General features: G+C 38.2%; 1 protein-coding gene across 1 annotated transcript; it reads left to right on the forward strand.

Moving 5' to 3' along the window:
* The first annotated feature begins 992 nt into the window (after nucleotides 1-992).
* On the forward strand, nucleotides 993-20,318 carry zfhx2 (zinc finger homeobox 2). The gene is made up of 5 exons (XM_028434802.1): nucleotides 993-1,065; nucleotides 8,267-8,425; nucleotides 9,325-9,385; nucleotides 9,862-13,946; nucleotides 16,606-20,318. Exons 1-5 carry the CDS (start codon nucleotides 1,060-1,062, stop codon nucleotides 16,966-16,968), a joined length of 4,674 nt encoding a protein of 1,557 aa, XP_028290603.1. The 5' UTR covers nucleotides 993-1,059; the 3' UTR covers nucleotides 16,969-20,318.
* The last annotated feature ends 26 nt before the right edge of the window (nucleotides 20,319-20,344 follow it).

Raw genomic sequence — 20,344 nt, forward strand, 5'->3', positions numbered from 1 at the left:
TCCCGTCCATCATCTTTCCCAAAATTTTTTTTTCTGATTACAGCAATTTTTTCCCATTCATATAACATGCAATATGTTGATAATTTCTCGTTTTGTATAACCTAAAAAGGCCAATATTATTATTAGACAGTAGGGAATTGTAATATTTATATATAAACAAAAAAATAAAATAAAATACAATTATTTCAAGCCATGTACATAGAATAATAACAAACACTCAGCCATTGTTATATTATTATTTTTAGTAAATTCATTTAAATTGCGCATATAATTAAAATACATCAGTATTAAATTATCAAATAGTTTTTCTTAAATTTGATTAGATTATTATTATTATTATTATTATTATTATTATTATTATCTAACTTTAAAAATGTTCAACAGTTCTTCAGCTTTCCTCTAATATAACAAACTTAAACATTTCATACTACTACTACTACTACTACTACTACTAATAATAATAATAATAATAATAATAATAATAATAATTATTATTATTTTAGGTCAATTTAACCAAATTAAAAAACACTATTCGATATATTAGTACTGATGTATTTAAGTTATATAAGTCATTTAATTTAGTTATATATATATATATATATATATATATATATATATATATATATATATATATATATATATATATATATATATATATATATAATAATTTACTCTCATGAATAAAATTGGTACTTTGTTAATTCAATATTAAATATTAATCAATATTTAATAGCTTTTGTTATATTCTAAACGAGTTTTCTTTTCTTTGACAAAGACATAAATGTACACTATGAATAACATTATTGTTTTTGAAAAATGAAAGTACAACTGAGGATGAACTAAATGGACCCTGAGATAATAATGGGCTTGTTAGTGTGTCTTGTTAAAAATAGTCTTGTCCCTCTGAATGTCAGCAGTCAGCGTTGGGGGGAGCTGTGGTGTGTTTACCACAGGGGAGAGGGAATGAAGGGAGGGGGGAGAGAGGGAGGGAGGGCACGCTGGAAAACTTTTCACTTCTCTGGATCCACGCAGGAAGCAGCGTGCGTGTGTGCAACCACCATGCAGGTAAAAAAAAAACCAAAACACACACAACAACAAATACGCCTCGGCTAATTGCTTCCAACTTAATTAAACGTCGATCGGATAATTGTGAGGCTTAGAGTGGGGGACGGTGGCCTGCTGTGACTGATAGGACAACCGAGCCGACGGCGGACCGAGCCCTGGACTAATCCGACCCTTCGTGGAAATCTAGCTTTTAATTCCAAAACTTTGTTCCGCCTGTCCGTCGCTGTGTTTTCCTGCTCTTCCCTGCATCAACACCCCCATCCCGGAGGACGAACACGGACTGCGATCCTCAAGTTAGCCTTTTTTACGCCGATTAATCCGTTCGCCAATTACGTGTGGAGGTGGTTAAAAAGGCGAGTTTTTGGCGACACTGTGGGTGTTAAAGTGAATGTTTAGGCGTTAAAACGAAGGTCTGTGTGGTGGAAGGGGAGAAGGAGGGAGAAAGGAGGGGGCGAGTGTTTCTATCACATCTGTAAACGAAGCCCCCACGTTCATTAATTAAATGGCATTGCTCCGGTGTTAAGGATCTGCTGGGGTCCCAGCTAGGAGATGGCTCACTCCCGACGTGGTTGGTGGTAGGCGTAATTAAGATCATTTTTAAGAGCAAAGTTGTCTGTTTTAAGAGCCATCATTTATATTTCGTAGTATGAGCTATCAAATTATGACATAACGTATTTCATAACGAGGACGTGTTGTGGAAAAAAGTGTTGTCTCTGATGCTTCACATGAAGTTAATTGCTAGTAATAGTTCACCGAATAATTGTCTTTGTCAGATTAATTTCAGAATAAATTAAAAATAAAAATGTATGTGCAGTGTAGTTTGAATTTAAATTAAATGATTCGTGTTCAAACTTAAACAACACGGAAGTTGGTTATCAGTTGCCTGGGTGACCAGTCGATCTATAACTGTCTAGGCCTTAATTTGCTGAGCTGCAGGCGGCGGGCGGTGCAGCGCTGGATGCCCGATTGGCAGAGCACTCTCAGCGGGCTGAGGCTAAAACTTGAGGCCGGGGCTCTGTGGACGAGCGGTGGAGTCCGTGTTCTTCAAACCTGACCAAACAAAGGTTAGTTTTCCGGGATTTCGGAGGCAGTTTTGACGGGCTGTTAATTACCTCAGCCTGCTAACTGGCTAGCTAGTAGTTAACTACCCCAGCTCGGGCTGTGTTTATTAATTTAAAACTGCGCCCTGCCCTTTTAACGGAGAGCCAGCGGTGATATTACACAGACGCCTGTCCGGTCTTGTGCAGAAGAATGAGCTGCAGGTTTTTATCTCCTGCTTTCCTAATAACACCAGTGCATTGCGACGCCAGCCTAGCCTGCTAGCTAATTGGTCTGGACTAGCTAATTAGGCGTCTCGTTAATTATCTAGACGTGGACGGAGACGTTGATTTGGACTTATTTCGACTTGTGAAGGTACAATGTGACCTTAAGCAGCGCTTTGTGTGGTAAATGTGTGCTAGATGTGCGGTTATCTGGTCATAGTGCCCTGCTAGGTTGCTAATTGGCGTGACAAGGAAGTGAGGCAGGCAGCTGTGTTGGTATTTCATTTCACAGGCTTCAGCTGCAGTCTTAAGGACTGCGGAGGACAATAACATCAAAACAATGTGGGTAAAGCGGTTTTTTTTAGTCACTGATCACGATTGATTCAAAGTAATTTTAAGCTAGATCCAAGCTAATGTTAGAGTTAAAGTAAATACCAGGCTGAGATCATTCGAGAATCAATAAGTTGATCGTAGATCTGAGTTGACAAATTTGCAGTCGGTTGTCAACACAGACAGGTGTGGTGAGTAACGCTGGTGATCTCTATTAATAAAGCTCCTTTTTTATTGCTTAAATGTATCAGGAAGTAGGTGAACATTTTGTCCTTAGTGTGGACGTGTTAGATCAGGGGTGTCAAAGTCATTTTAGTTCAGGGGCCACATATTTTAGGAGGATAAAAACAACGTTAACATCATTGTGTCCTGGTTTGCAATGTCAGTTCAATTAACTTAAAACTTTATTGCTTTTGTTACCAATTTTTGTGTAATTTAGAGTAAATTTGTGGAACTACTTGTGAGAAATTGCATGATTTGTGACAAAATTGAGAGTTCTTTTCCACAATTTGCAGTTAAAAATAACCAAATTCATGTGATATATATATATAGATATATATATATATATATACAAAGGAAAAATGCAAATGGAGTTTATTCAAATTGGTGAATTTGAGAAATCTACAACTGAATTATTTGATCATTTACACGATAATTCATGTTCTGTCTGTCATTTTTACTTTCTCCTGCGGGCCAAATTGGATGCTCTAAAGGGCCGGATTTGGCCCCCGGGCCATAAGTTAAACACGTATTAGAGGAAGAAATAAATTGCTTTTGACGAGTGGATTTGAGTAAGTTTGCTCAGTGAAAATGAGCCGATAGATGAGCTGCTGAAGCTTGGATTTATGTAGAAGTTGATGGAAAGATGTTTGAATAAATACACAGTTATCTCAAGCTGTGTATTGGCTTCAAAGCTGGGCCTGCACGCTCAATTTTCAGTATACAGTATATTACATACTCAGTTCAATGTAAGCACCGGGAATAACCAGTGCTGCCTAAAACATTATTATTTTAGCATTTTAATAAACAATTTCTTTTTTCTTTACCTGAGAAACTTATTGTGGCACTGATGCATTATGATAAGCCAGTAAATGCAGTGTGATACTTTAATCCTGCTGTTCATATGGATGTTACTTTGAAACGTTTTATTGTTGCAGAACAATGTCAAAGCTTTCATTCAACGGGTATTCCTAGAGCAGGGGTTCTCAACCTAGGGTCGCGAGGCACTGGGAAGAATATTTTTTGAACAACTTGCGCCCATTTTTACCCTTTTTCTGCAACTACACCAAACTTTCCTTTTTTTAAAAACCTATTTTCACCACTTTTTCCTGCCATATTTTTGCTCTTTTTAATGCATTTTTTTGCAACATTACTCCTATTTCTGCCATTTTTTCATCAAATTTTGATACCTTTTCTTTACATTCTTTGTACTTTGAAGACATCTTCCACCACTTTTCCAACCTAATGTTGCACATGTTGACCCATTATTGTCACTTTTAACCTCTTTTCCCCATAATTCATGTTTATTTTTGCCACTTTAACAACATTAACAATTTGTCATGCCTATTATTTGCCATTTTGAACTAATTGCTCTTACTTTTTTCTGCCACCTTTTAGCCAATATTGACACCTTTTTACCACTTTTTCTGTCTGTCTTTGTACGTTCTAATTTGCAGCTTTTAACCGATTTCTGTGGTTTTAAAAATCACATTTTTTTACGACCTCTTCCACCATTTTTGGTCACTTTTAACCGATTTTACTTCTGATTAAAACAAGGATTTTTCTTCTTTAAGATGACTATATACTGTAGCGCAAACAATAAACTTCCTGGATAATGGTTGACATTATTCAGATATGAATAAATAAATGTGGTTATCACAGATTAATAGAACAATGGACCATTATTTTGCTGACTTTATGGATGGACCCCAAAAATCTCTCCCCTTTACTCCCCCTTATTGATGGCTCTGTCTCCACATGACTGTTCTTCAATGTTCATGTCTGTGTTCAACCACCTTCAGGTACAGTGGGGGTCCCTGGTCTCTGACACCTTTATTTTTGGGATCGAGGACTGAAAAGTTTGAGAACCACTGTCCTAGAGGACAATGCACCCAGCTTTAAAACACATCAGACGAGGTGTTGATTAAATCTTCAGGAGTCTCCACAATCAAGTATCACTGAAGTGCTTTTTCTGAAGCTCTACATTCAAAACAAGAGAAAAAAAATGCTTTTACATTTCAGTGCCAGATACTATGGCTGAACGATTTTGGAAAATAATCTAATTGCGATTTTTTTTTTTTTTTTTTTTTTCTCCCTTCAATATTGGGATTTAATATGCGATTTTTTTTTTTTTTTCAAGGGCCTCTTGTCATGTGTTTTTCAATGAACACAATCAATAAATCAATCTTTCATAATAAACAATTTCAGATTTATTTAAACTTTAAATAAATATGAAATATGCATTTTAAAGCACAATTTTGAGATTTTCTTTTCATAGAAGTGGGCTTTTCTTTGTATATTTTAATCAAATTGAAAAAGTAAAATAAATGACATCGTCAACAAGTTTTTGCTTTTATTTTTAAACTTCAACAGTGCAATTTAAAGTATCATTCTTAATCCACAATTTAGTAATTGAGGCAGGGAACACCCTGCACAGATCGTCATGTCTTAGTGCAAAGGACTGAAACTAATTCAACGTTAGGAAAGCAGGGTGAATCACAGCTTATTTTTTCTTTGTGGTAAAAATGAGTCTCAAACCATTCAGCGGTCTTCTTTTAATTAGATTTTGAAAACTTTTCATTCATGTTATCGACCTCTGACATCCTTATTAGAAAAATATGTGCAACCACAACAATATTATCCCACAGTTTATCATTTACACATGTTTGTAACAATTAGCTGGTCAGAAGCACAAATATTTGAACACTGTACATTTGAAAAAAATAAAAAATTAATTCTGTGTTTTTTACATTCACTTTATTACCATATGACATTCATACTGGTTTAAGGATGCTGGTTGGTGAACAAGATCATTTCACACACAAAGAACTTAGGACCTGGATTCTGTTATTGCCATGTGGCTTCCATCTGCTCCACTATGGTTTCTTTAATACATTTGTTTTGCTCTAACACGTCTGTATGCGTCAGTCCAATGAGTGATTGACTGATTAAGGTGAATTTATGATGCACCAAGAATAAAATATCTCATATTTGGGTGTGTATAGCATTTTCAGAAATTTCTCTGTGAAGGTCGTTTCGTTTTTGTGAACGTTAAAGTGTCAGTTTATTTTAGTGTTAAGTTTATTCTTTTCCACTGAACTAATGTAGTCTGCAATTTATATAAGCATACGAAATAATGCATATTAGATTGGAGGGTTATGAAAAAAGATTAATACAAAAGTGCCCAATAGACAAAGTTCAGAAACTATTGACATAAAGGAATCAGATTGCTAAAGTAAGCTGTCCTAAAGAGCAAACAGTTGCCACATGCTTGCATGCACATCTTTATTGTTGCTGTCGGTTGGACTGAGTCTCCTCCAGTAAACTAGAGTTTATGGCCTGTCTCTGGTGGATTATGCTAACGCTAACTGATGGCTTTGAGAACAGAGCAGTAGTGGATAGCTCTTCACTGCTCACTGACTTTTAAAGTGACAGGAACACAAGCAAATGTCATCCTTATTCATAGCTATTCTGGCGCTTGCTTTTTTTCCACATCTCAAATGAAAGAAACTACTTCATTGTTGTCCCACAACAAAGTATTTTTTTCCCGATTAGAGCAGTGGTTGCCAACATTTTTCTCATCATGACCCCATTATTTTTTTATCACAAATTTCTGGCAACTTTTTTTTTTTTTTTTCTCTAAAATGTGTTTTTTAAAAAATCATGTTTGTTATAATGTGTTACAAATACAAAGTAGCCAGTATTAGTGCACAAAGTGACAGTATGCACCTGCTCAGATATTTTTATACTGCATTCTTTGAGATTTTATTTTGAAAAATAATAATTATTAAGCTCTATTTCTGTGATATAATTTGTTTTTTGAGTTGTGCAAAATGGATAGATACGAAAATTAAAAAGAAATAATTTTAATGACAGATTAAAAATATTTTGTTATCATTAGACATTTCACGTGACCTAATTTTTTATTTTTTTTTTCAAGGCAATCCCACATGAGGTCATGACCCCAAGGGTGCAAAACCCTGCATTAGAGTTTGTAGAATTCTTCTTTCCAAAATAAAACTCTTGCATGTATTGATTGGAAGCGGTGTCACGCCTAGCCTAATTTAAACTTTAACTGGTAATTTTTACTGCAAAAACAGTGACGTGGTATACATAATGCATTATAACTTTTATTGCTTTTTAAGTAAAACAAAAAAAACCCAACTTGTACTACACATGTAAATATTGTTATTGTACTGTATTATTGTAGCACAGAAAAGCAGTGTGGCATGATTAAGACTTTTTTCTTACATTGTAATGTTAATTTGCATCTAATTCATGCCATTGAAGTCAATTCTAGGTTGAATGTGGAGGATTTCCTAATCTATGTAATTAATGTTTAGTTGTTAATTGTCTGATGGACCAATAAACAGAATGCTGCTGTACATAACATAGAAACTCCTTTTAAATTGCATTATAGTGTAGTTTAAGCATGTCATTGTGAGATGATTAAGAGGGAACTCTGTGAATTGCATGACTGGTGCTCAATTTAAATTGGAAATGAAACTGAAAGAACTGCATAAATCATCTGTGATTTCTTTGATGCTGCCGTACTTGATGTCTGGAATTGGCTTTCTATCGTTTAACGTGTAATGTAACCATAGCAACTAAGGTTGGGGTCCATTACATTTTTCAGCTACAATTATGTTTTCAATTACCCATGTTCAATTTCAGTTCAGTTACGATTACGGTGACCAGCATTTTTACCAATTACAATTAAATTACAATTATTTGTTATCCTTGGAAAGTTAATTACAATTACTAAAGTTCAAATACAATTCATCACAGGTACTGAGCCTGAAATAAGTAATTTAATAAAAATTAACCTTCCTCTTGTGTTAGCTTTCTGTTTGCATCTCTTATGATGGCAGGTCCTAAATCAGCTGTAAAATACATTCTATCTATTGGTTACCTTGTTAGGAGCCTTTTTTGTGTCAGTACAGCCCTCGATTGAAATGTTTTTTAAATGGTTAAAGTGGGAGAGCTTGATATGAAACATATTTTAATAATTGTTAACTACATATGTGTAGAACTGTAACATGGTTCTCCAGTTTTGCGTTAAATTGTGATTGTCAATTCTTATAGAATTGTTATGGCAATTACAATTGTAAAGTCTAAAGCTCAACTGTATTACAGTTTAATTATGATTACCACAGCAATAGATTTATAAAATTATAATTACTCAATGTAATTATCAATTATGCGATTACAATAATAACTGACCACAACCCTGATAGTAACATGTAAAAAAAAAAAGAAAAAGAAAATTATATATACATATATCCTGCAGTCTGTTGTTGTAAGGAGTTTGTTTCCTAATTTTCCCTCTAAATGACTCTTACTGCTTCATTGGTCAGCAGTGTTCCCTAAGCGAATATTGTCCCCTTCAGGAGGAGTGTGGAGAGACGGTATGCAGTGAAAGGAATGGGGAAGCTGAGTGGTTGTGTCCTCTGTGCCAAAAAGGCCTATCTGAGAGATCTTCCTTGTCTCGACACCTCACTGAGCAACACAACGTGCTTCCATCGTGTGTGGACAGACTGCTGGACATCGTAAGTGCAGCACAGCTCTGACCAAATACAGAATGTCATACGACTATCAATTAGGGCTGATGTTTATGGGATTTTCCCCCAAAGCTATAGCCAGTTATTTTTTTAGTACCAGTAAATAAGGCTGTGCAATAAATCAAAATTCGGTTACGATCTTGATTATTACAAAAAATGATTGTTTTAAAAAAAAAAAGTAAACAGGCTGGTGTTCCTTGCTAAAATTCTAAAAAGCATTGGAGTTCAAGTGTCCTACCCCTTCTGTTCCTAACTAATATACTATAGAAGTAACCGATATTCTATTGTTTGTTTTCATCTGTTTCTCTGCTGTGCACACATGTGCACATTAGTGTAGTGGAATAATACTGCAGCAGATAGGACAAAGTCAAAAATTAATTTTGACACTTCTGTAAAGTTTTCTTGCATGTTTTTGGATGGCAGTGGACATTTTTACCATTGGATACACTGATTTTGAAATAATTTAATCTTTATGGAGTTCTCTGCTCAATCTGCCTGTTAAAGAACCATGTACACACTGTTTTCTCATTTAAAATGTCTCTGCTGAGCGTTGAATTAAGATGCAAATTTATTTTTTTGCTCTTTGTGTAAGTAGTTTGGCCAAAGTTTTGTTTTCGAATTACCCAGTAGTCCCAAAAAAAAACTTGATATGTAGGCGTTAGCTGACCACAAATCACATTATAGTAACTAACAATTGTATGTCTTTTTTTTAGGTAAAGTGGACGTTGTGCCTCTGGTGTAATTTACACATTAAGTTAAAGGCCTGTTGATGTGTAGTCCAATCGTTTATCACAGAGTTGCACAATGCACATGATCGGTTTTCCAAATGTGACATTGTAACATTCAGAGTGAAAATAATTTCTGATTGTGCTTTCATTTTTACACAGGCTGTCCTAAGACAAGCTGCCAGCCGTGCAGAAGCAGAAAAGGCTGCTTCAAAGTCCTCAGGTAACCATAACAAATTCTACCTTTACATTCTTGAACAAATACACGCTCTTTTGAATTGTTGGGTTTACATGCCAATTCCCTGTAAACTGTGATAACACACAATAACAAGTGTCTACTTATTAAAGTTAGAAGATTAAGAATTCAAAAATTTTGATGCACTTTTGGATCATTTTTTCCTTCCAATCAACTTTAATCCAATTGGGATTATGGCACTTCTGAGATAACTGTGAAGTTCATGAAGATAATTCAGAAAGGGAATAAAAAATCCCTAATCACATGAAATATTATCTCTTTTGGCAATTTTGATGAGATTATCTTTTGACGCGTTTTATTTTAACTTGCCTCTCCTCACCTTGTTGCATGTATGTGGATGGTTAAGAAATAAATGAAATTGGTTATGTTGTCTAATGTGTATTTTAGTGTAAGTTATATTTCTGTTCACTAAACGTAGGAGTCAAATTTCTCTATTTCATCAGAATCAGAATCCTTTCAAGTGAAGCCCTCTGAGGACATCAGCTCAGACCCCAGCCAATCTACCGAGTGTACAGACGCTTCCCAGATGTCGCAGAAAAAAGAAATTAAGGAAGAGAGAATAATGGAGCAGGAGGGAGGTGAAACGGAGACGGAGCCAGAAGAGGAGGGAACACCAGAGGGTGAAGCCAAACAGCCACCTTCAACAGAGAACGCAGAAACAATGAACGAAGGCGAAAAGTCAGTTTGTAAAGAAGCGGCGCCAGAGAAGAGCAGCCGATTCAAATGCAACGCCTGCCTGGAAAGTTTCCCCAGCAGAACTGCCCTGAGCGTTCATTACAACTCTGCATCACACATTCAAAGAATGACAACGGGCTCAGTAAAGCAAACTGTTGAAAGTAGTCCCCTGAACTCCATGCTTCCAGTCCTGCCTCGACCCTACATTTCAACCAAACCCTATCAGTGCGCTGTGTGTCGAGTCTCCTACAATCACGCCATCACGCTGGAGAGCCATATGAAGTCAGTCTTGCACCAGACACGAAGCAGGAATGCTGGGATTGCAGCAAATGGTATGGCAGCTACTGCAGGTTTAAAGGGTAGCTTCACCAGTGTTCCAAACATGGTGGTGACCACGTCTGCAAGTGGAACTAGTCCGTTCGTTCCCACCACCAGCAACTGTGCTGCCCCCGGGACATTAGTGGTGACTACAGGAACAGAGGGAGACCAACATCCCTCCATCCTCCCTTCCCCGGTGGCCTCAGCTCAGGCCGTCTCGGCCTTTCTCACCCTGCTCACATCGAGTCACAGCACCTTATCGCCCTCTCTCCTGCCCTCTTTGTTTTCAACTGCTGCCACCCCTAGTGCCGCAGCAGCCCAGCTCGTGCCTCAGCCTCAAATGGTCATGCCCCTGATCTTAAATGGACTGCAAGCTCAAACTCAACAGCAACAAGATAACCAGCCAGGCCAGCTCCTCACCCAGTGCGTGCCATTTGTAGGCCTCAGCGCAGCCCAGCAAGCGCTCCTTGTCCAAAGACTTAACAGTCTAAAGAGCCAGTGGCCTTCTGCTGGACTTCTGACCACTGCACAGCCTTGTCAGGAAGAGCAGAAGCAGGCAGCAAACAGTGAGACAGACCAAGGCATGCGAGAAGGCGACGAGGCAGTCAATAGAGTTATGAATGATATTGAAGACCAGAATGACCAGTCTACAGACAACATTACAGCAGAGAAATCTGAGAACGATGAAGACACTGCACACTGTTCTGAAAAGGAAAGTAAAGGGAAATTTAAGATGAGTGAAGTCGATGGGAAGCTACATGTCGATAGCACAATAGATGGAGATAGTGGATCCAATCAGATTGATCCAGAAAGTGATAAAGCACCTTGCCGGAATCTCTCCCCAGTTGGCAATAGGAAAAGTATTTGCAATAACATTTCGCCTTCTACATCTGTCCCTAGCAACTCTAGCTTTAGTCCCATCAATCTAAATCTCACTCTAAGTCCTGACACCCCCCAGAAGTCACAGGCAGGAACCAGTCCAAGTCACTCTCTTGGTACCCCAAAATTGAGTCCCAGTACAAATGCCTTAATTAAAAACAAAACCCATCCCAATTGTAATATGTCTGTTGATCCAGAACTTCCAGAGCTGACAGAGTTCCAGTCTGAGGTTCTCTGGGCATTTTTTGAGTCTCGCACAGAAGCAGATGCTGCCAGTCCTCCCAGCGATGACTGTGAAGCACTGGGCAAAGAAGTTGGCCTTTCAGTCGATGAGGTACGGAGGTGGCTGTCCCAAGCACGGTTCGCTAAACGAAGACAGAAGCAAGAAGTTCTAGAGCACAATCAATGCCTGGATATGGATTACGATGACGAGGAAAGCTCACTGGTTATAGCAGAGGGTGATGATGATGATGAAGCTTTGGGTAACCAAGCAATTGATTTATCAAGCACTAGAGGAAAACGTAAACGGAGAAAAATGGGCAGAGGGAATCAGAGCGATTTCTTTCTTACATCTGACTCAGAAAATGAGGTTTACACTTCTGTTATTGTTTCTGATGTGGAGAGTCAGAATGGGTCCCACAAAGAGGAACCTGAAAGCCCAGTCAAGGAAGTGGCACAGCAGGAAATCCACGGGGAAAAAGGACCATCTGGAGGAAAGGTGTTGCGCTCTACAACTGTATTTCTTTCTGATGCAGAGGACGAGTATGAAGAGGAGGAGGGTGGAGGGGGTCAACGGGCAAAAAGGAAAAAAGTACGGGGGGAGTTTGATCGAGATGAGGTGGAGTTCAAGAAAGAAAGGCAGGATCCTGATGTCGATCTAGAGTTGGAAGCCCAAGGGGATCCTCCAAGTTCCCTCTCTCATATTATGGATCACGGTGAGATTCAAGCAGGTGCTCTCCACTCGCTTCCCTTGACCCTTACACCATTTTCCACTCAGTTTCTCAGTCCCTACATCCTTTCTCTTGCTCCTTCAATAATGGGAAATGATGGCAAAATACCTTTGTTTTCCAATCCTCCAACAATCACCCGCTTTCCAAGCTCTCTTCTCTCACCGCCTCTCTCTTCCCACAACCAGTTCTCTCACTACCTGACCAATGGTGATGACTGCGAAGGTGCCCTGGATCTCAGTATGGGGAAAAACTCCAAATCAGCTTCTTCCTCATCGTCTCTGGCTGAAAAGATTTCAGTACAGAAGGGACAGCTGTTAGATGGGCTTGGCCTGAAGCCCACCTCCAAAAGTCTTGTAGTGGTACAAGTTAAACCAGAATCAATAACAGGTCTGCATCCACCAAACAGCAGTATGGGCCTTATCAACTGCAACAACATGACAAAGTCTAATATTTACATGAGTGCAGCAGAAAAGAGCACCACAATATTAAAAAAAGAGCATGAGAAGGAGCAGCATTCGAGGAAGGCAAAAGGAAAGCGCTATCGGGACATGCGGCGCTCAAGGACTATAATTCAAGCAGAGCAACTTGATATTCTATATGGCTGCTACTTCAAAGATCCAAATCCTGGAAAGCACGAGTTTGAACAGATAGCTGAGTGGGTCCATCTTCCAAAGAAGGTTGTTCAGATCTGGTTTCAGAACATGAGGGCACGGGAAAGAAAAGGGGAGGTTCGATTCATCAGCGACGGCACCTTGGCAGCTGTTGGTAAACCATTAATAAAGTTTACCTGGCCTCTTACCAAGCCCATATTTTCACACAAACCTTCTACAAACAATGCTGGGGGAACTGCTGCCCCACTGATGGTGCGAACCCTCCTGAAGACAGAAATGGAGACTGTTAAAGAGTCAAGCAAACCAACCATGGTCAAAAAATTAACCCCCATTCCGATCAAACCCAAGGAGGTTGTGTCTTTGACCACTTCATTGGTGCCAAAAACCAATGCTGAAACCACAACCAGCATCCCCATGGTTAAAATACTTCCCAAAGTTAACACCCCTGTGCATCTTGGATCACCCAAGGATCCAATTCCTATCGCCCCACGATCGACTGAGAAGCTAAATCTAGAAGAGGGAAGTGAGGATGAAAAGACGGATGAGGAAAAAGACAATGAAGATGAACAGGTGCCCTGCCCAGGAAGCCTCAACCGCATGGTTCCCAAACTTCCCACAACTCCCATTACCAACAGGCCTCCTGCCACACCAGTGATGCCACAGAAACAGAATGGAATGAACTACTGGAGCTCCAAAGTCCCCATTAAGATAAACACCCTGTCCAGAGAACAGCTGGCTCTGCCCAAACACACGCCTGGAAACCGTACTATCCCCCCTCCACCTACACCCAGCATTGCACCGGTCAGCCCGAACACCCCAAGCTCTGCCAAAGCAGCCAACCCAAACACCCCCTCTGCTAAAGCTAGCCCGTCAGATGTCAACCTCGCCTCGTACTCCAGTCGCAGGCCACGCACTCACCTGTCCTGCCTGCAGTTGTTCATTCTACAGTCGTGCTACGAGACTTGTGCCCACCCAAATGCGATGGAGTGCGAGGCCATCGGCTCCGAGCTCAACCTGCCGCTCAAGGTGGTGCAGATTTGGTTCCAGAACACTAGAGCCAAGGAGAAGCGCTGGAGGCTGCAGCAGGAGAAAGTGGTGGGTGAACTACTCAACTGGTCTTTGCTGCATTCTGATTGAAAAATGCTGTTAAACTTCTATCCTAAATGCAAAAGGAAATTGGAAAAGTTACTTTTGACTTTATTAAATGTGTAGTTAAGGCATGTCATTTATCTGAATTTCTCATCAGCTAAAATATGATACACACAAGAATTCTCTAAATCTGAAGATATTTTTTTATCTGTTGCAGACCCTACACATGAAGATTTAAAAAAATGTAGGCCTAGAACAGGATTGATCGTACCGTGTGTGGTGTGCTCTGATATTTTCCATACAGCATGGCACAGTGGCAAACATAACCATTCTCTCCCACCACCGATTTTCGCCCAAGCCAAAAATTCTGCATATTCAAAAACGAGATCTAACAACGTGATGTAGCTATCGAATATTTTTGTAATCCAGTATTCTGTTGATTTTTTTTTTTTTTCATTGATTAACCAAGTAATTGGATAAATTACACTTTTGTGTTTGTAAACAACTATATCAATAGTGTTATGAAATATGAAAGACCTCTTAAAATGAGCCAGCAATTGTCAGCTATTCCGCAAAATTTTATTCAAAATTATTTTTCAAAACTTCCACTTAATAGTAACCAAATGTCAGGCCAAAACAAAAAACCAAAAAAAAAAAAAAAATAACCTATTTCCTTAGGTTTATCATAATAAAAAAAAAAGTAAAATGGGTGGAGCCACTGGTAAGACCAGCAGCTTCCTCCACGTTCCATGAGGGACTTGTCTTGACAAAACTGTCCATACGCCGCCATGATGTACTGTGAGGGACAAAAATAAACAAAACATTGTTTTGTACAATGCATTTAATAAATTCACTCATAAGTAAATCTATATGCTAATGAATTCAGCTTTGTCCATATTTAGTGTTTTTTAATAAATATTGTTTAGTTTGTAGTTTTGTTTACTCATTTTTGTTGTTTGGTGTATTTTTTAGTAATGTATATTTTTTTTTTTTTTTTTTTTTTAGTCATTTGTATTTTTGTATCTTTCTGTTGTCTTTTTGTGCATTTTTTTGTATAATTGTTTTTGTTGCCATTTTAGTGTGATTCTGGAGTCATTTTGTGTATTTTTGTATGTTTTTTGGTGGAGTTTTGCGCATTTCTGTTTTCGTTTTGTGTATGTTTTTTGGAGTCTATATTTATATTTAGTTATTGTCTGTTTTTGTTTTCATTTTCTGTGTTTCTGGACTTATTTTGTATATTTTTGTGCATTTCTGTTTTGTGTACTTTTTGTATAAATGTTTAGTTTTATTTTACTCATTTTGTATATTTTTATTATAAATACCTAATGTGTAGTGAAGACGTGTTTTGAGGTGTGTGCGTCTTTCTGTACCGCCACACACACGGTAGAGGTGAAGAGGAAAGTTATGTGAGTGAGATTTTAGTGCATTTGCCCTCTTGTTACTTATGCCTCATCACTATTTCCTCATAATACAGGCTAAAATGACTCAGTCTACTTGCAGAAGTGGCATTCACGTGAGGATTTTGCAGCATTGTGGAAGTCCTGTTATGGTAGACTAGATCCATCTTAGAGTATCTACACTGGACTACATTGTCCACCTTGCGAAGCTTAAAATGGTTCCACACATTAGACATTTTCTGTCTTTTTCGCACTCCACCGATGTTCCCGTCTTCCGCCATTGCCAGAGAGCAGATGATGCACGTCAATTAATTCAGTCTGGGTGAAACATGATGCAGCCATAGACCACGTACAAAGTGGCCGTGATGCGGACTTTGGTGACAAGAATTAAGCGTAGCCTCGAGGCAGACAATTTGCCTCAAAGATTTTTTGTAATCAAATTATTCAAGTTATTCAAGGAATCATTTCAGCCCTAGTGATATATCGCTGCGTTTCACTCAACTCAGAACTGGGGATGTTCCGATTTGCTAGTTAAATAAGTTACTTGGAACACCACCTGAAGTCAGAGCTTCTACTTGGTAAAGTTTGTAAAAACATTTCATATTACAGCAGTTAACCATTTTTAAGATATTTCAACTTGCTGCTGCTGAAATCTGTTCTATTTGAAGATGAAGATGGAATTTATAACTTGGAAGTTCCAATTTGCTTGGAACGCATCATTACGTGTTTCTCTTCAGCTTGCTTCTTGATCGGCTACATTTTGTTGTTTCACGTCACAATTCACAGGGTCATGATAGAAGAAGAGTCTGCTTTCCTCACACATAAGGAAATAGATATTGAACGTGAGTTGTAAATATTGAACAATAACATTTATGATCGTCAGCTCCGACTCGTTTCGGAGCCATTTACCAGGACAAATTCACTTTTGATACAATTCAGACCACAGGATTGTTTTTTAGAATAAATTATATGACATACAATAATCTAATATTTGTCTGTATTTGGTCGCGTAGGAGGAAGATTGCGACATAAACAGCCCGATTATCTTTGTGCGTGCTTTGTGCATATCCCATTACCAAAACAAAGTGTTTCTAGAATGTTATGTTACTCTTAAGTGTTAAGTGGTGTTTATGGGTCAAATGGTTTTTGGGTTCGAATACTAATTGTTTAATTGATTGTAATTAAAAGAAATATCCTTTAATGCAGAGACTGAAGACAAATGAATATTGAATACTGTGCATTTCTGTATTTTGTGTCCTTCCTCCTAGTCTTTACTCTCCGGTGGTAAGGTGGACACGAGCTCAGGAACTTACTTGCAGTACAGCGCGCTCAAAGCCAACCGGCCCATCCTGCCCAAGCCTGTCCAGCTAACCATCAGCGAAGCTCCAGCTTCTCCTGCGAGCAGCCAGACTGCAACCAAGGAGACTCTGGTAGGCCGCTGCGATGCCTGCAGCGTCACCTTTGAGTCCAGAGCAGCGGCCAGGGCTCACATCTTCTCCCCACGTCACCTGGCGACTCTGAGAACCACTAACTTTGGCCAGCCGATCCCACTCGTCAGCAAGAACGGCAGCAGTGCCGGCGGGGAGGTGGTCGTGGAGGTCCATCCACCAACCACCACCAGCAGCAGTTAAAAACTCAGATCACACTTGGTCTGCACACAGTCACACGTTGAACGCGCCTGGGCTCCTCAGATTTGAATGAGTTTGAGCACTAATCTTTCAAAGTTAACATTCTTCAACTCTTGAAGTTGGGTCCTCTTCCTTCACCTGCAGCCCTTTGCTCAACCTTCACTGACTTGTTATCCATGAGTCGATGATGCTCACCTGGAAACGCGTACAACAGCAGACTCTCCAAGCTGGTTGTTACGAATCCTTTACCAGATTCCCTTCCTCCTCACGTGATCCACGCATTTTGGTCCTAACCCTGTGGCAATGCATCACCTCACCTCTATGACCTTTCTATAAGTTGTAACAACTTACCATGCTTGAGCTATTTGAACCGAAAGACTGATGCAAGTGTTTCCTTTTTCCACAGCGAGCCTGGAAAGGGTTTTAGGGAGAATGACAACAATTACATTGCTAACTCCCCGTTTGCTCCTGTGGATTTCTTTTCTTATTTTTTGAGGGAAAGGTTGTGTGGATGTTAGACGACTGGACTAAACCATTGGGAGAGGAACAGGTTGTATTAACTGTCCCTTTTTTTCGCTAATTTTTGGGATATAAAAGAGGTACTCTGGAGAGGGCGGGGCTGTTAAATCTGTCCCCATTTACGTTTTCACAGTTTCATGACAATCCAAATAGTGCAAAAAGAGCGGCTGAGAAATGCCCAGGCTTTGGCATACTGCACTTTGACATGTTTTACATTGTTTTTAAGAGGTTTTTAAGCATTCGGATGCAGGTGTCTTTATTCTGAAGAGATACAATAATTGCATGTTGGATGCCTTAATATAAATGAGGATAAATAAAGTATTTTTTTTTTTGTTGGTCAAATGAAATGCTAAAGAAGAGAGCATAATTTTACAATAATCTGAACTATAGGTGGACAAATGACGAAGAGCTGTTTCAAAAGTACTTTTATATGAATTATGTCCAAGTGTATTCATACGGATATAAAACCAAGAACTTTAATCACCAATTTTATTATTCTTTTACACAGGTAAGCTTTGCCTTCTGTGTGTAAAGGCTTTCAGTCCTCCAGGTTGTGTTGATTGTTCTAGCTTCGTTGGACTTGAAATTAAAACATCTTCCAAGAGAATTCTCCCAGAAAAGAACCTCTTTAAACAAAAGTCCTGTTGCTAAGCTACTAGATTTGGCCCTTTAATCCAAATGTCCCATTTTGGAACGCAGCTCTTTGTACCTGTCGAGAAAGATAAATGCTTTTACACCCTCTGTAGGTGTGTTTGAAATAAAAATGGCCTTAAGAGGAAACAGCACCAGGTATTTAAATTGAAGCCCTGGTGCTCCTCCAATATCATGTTGAATTCACCCTATTCTGGCACGGAAGGTCAGGCTAAATTTCTTCGTCATCAATACTGTGTATCGGACAGGAACTTTAAAATCTCTTGTTTTTGATTTAGCTCATCAGCCAAATATCTTAGGAGTACATGGAGCTGTTTGAGCTAGTTTTCTCCTTCGGGTTTGTTGGGGTTCTGGTCGTAAATGTGGTGAAATAAGATAATATATCTGGAATCTACAACCAGGGAGACAGATGAATATGAACTAGTATCCCTAAGGGACTAATATATAATGGTGTATCAGGCCACAATAAATAAAAAAATTGGCTTCAATTTTGAGAAAAAGTTACACTGACCTTTGTTTGTTTTAGTCAAAATCAGGTGTAGCATTCGTTACCCTTTCTTACTTTGCAAGTGTGCTTTATTTTTCCAAATGACTCTTTGGTGCTTTTCTGTACATACGTTCTCCTTACAAGCAATCAGAGTATTTGGACCTAAAGTAATTGTAACCATTTTAATCAATTTCCAAGGAGCTCTTTCAATGATTTTAATACATATGTTTTTACTTAATGAATTTACATATTACAAGCACCTAAAATGTCACTTAAGGGGCTCTGTAAGGTTTTTTTTTTGGTAAATCTGAATTCTCAAGATCGTCATTTATCATGTCTGAATTTTGTTTGTCACATTAATTTTGTTTTTGTTTGCTCAAATCTAAATTGTTAGCTTACTAACAATGTGTTCCTGAAAAGTTTGGTTTTGTGTCCTTATACTAAAATTTTTCATCTGTTTTCTTTGTATTAATTTTTTTTATTTGTAAATTATATTTTCTTTTAACTTTTTATTATTCTCTTCAAATCAATAACTGTCGACTACCAGAAATTAGGTCTGACTTAAATTATTGTCTCATGTAGGACAATATATAATTAAATGCATTTATTTTGTAAAGTGTGGGGAAAAAAGTTGAAATTGTGGTAAAAATAGGATTTTTGGGGTCAACTTATAATTTTTTCTCAAAATTGAACTCACTTTTCTTGTTCAGAAATATCTTTGTCATTTAGCAATGCCCTTATATTTCTCTGTACAAAAATATTCTAAAAATTATAAATTAGGATCCATAAAATGTGTTGACTGAGAGCTAATAAGATGGTGCTGTGTCGAAGGAGACGTAACATACTAAAGATGTTTTCCTTCATTTTTAAGTTGTATATTAATGTTACTATTGATAGTTTTAACAAAATGCAAAACTAAGACATGAACCTTTTTGTAAAGAAATATATTAAAAAGAACTTGATATTCCAAAGTAATCCTCCCTTTGCTTTACTGTCATTCAAAAACCAAAAAGCAATCTTTAGGTCGACAGAAAGCGGGTGAGGTTTGTGTGTGTGTGTAGTTTTATTTTTCTTTAATTTTCTCTCTCTCTGTCAAAAATGCAAACTGTACAGGACATCCCACGGCTTGACACTTGCACTAAGTCCACAGATTTTGCACAAGCTACAGACATTTCAAATGAACACAGCCATCATCACGTTAAGACTCGCTCAGTGTGGTTTGGATACGCAGAGAGTCACTACTCGTGCTCTCAGAAACTATCTTGTGCGTAAAGCAAGGACTGGCGTGCTCGTACTCCAAGACCGGGATCACGCACGCACACATGAACACGGTGTTGCACTGTCCAAACTAAAACATTTTTATGGAGATCCGCTTTTTACTCTGTTTCATCGTCACTTTGATTATCACTATTGTAACTGTACTACTACTTATATGATTTATTATTCCTACTCATCACTGTTTTTTCCTCTTTTTTTTTGACTACCTTGATCAATAATGCTTTTTAAATGCCACCTCTACTCATAGAGTATGGTATTCCTATGACTATTGGACTATAATAGTGGCAGTGTTGTTTGAATCGTTAGATTTTTGATTAAGCTTATAATTTCTTCTCACCTGTACCTGCCTTTTTGTGTTTTGTCTCCATTATGCTTTCTTTGATATACAGAAAAACAAATAAAATCATTGAACAACTTGCACTGGTTTCATTGTCCAGTTTGAAA

Source organism: Gouania willdenowi, chromosome 20 (assembly GCF_900634775.1).
Source record: "Gouania willdenowi chromosome 20, fGouWil2.1, whole genome shotgun sequence".
Classification (NCBI taxonomy): domain Eukaryota; kingdom Metazoa; phylum Chordata; class Actinopteri; order Blenniiformes; family Gobiesocidae; genus Gouania; species Gouania willdenowi.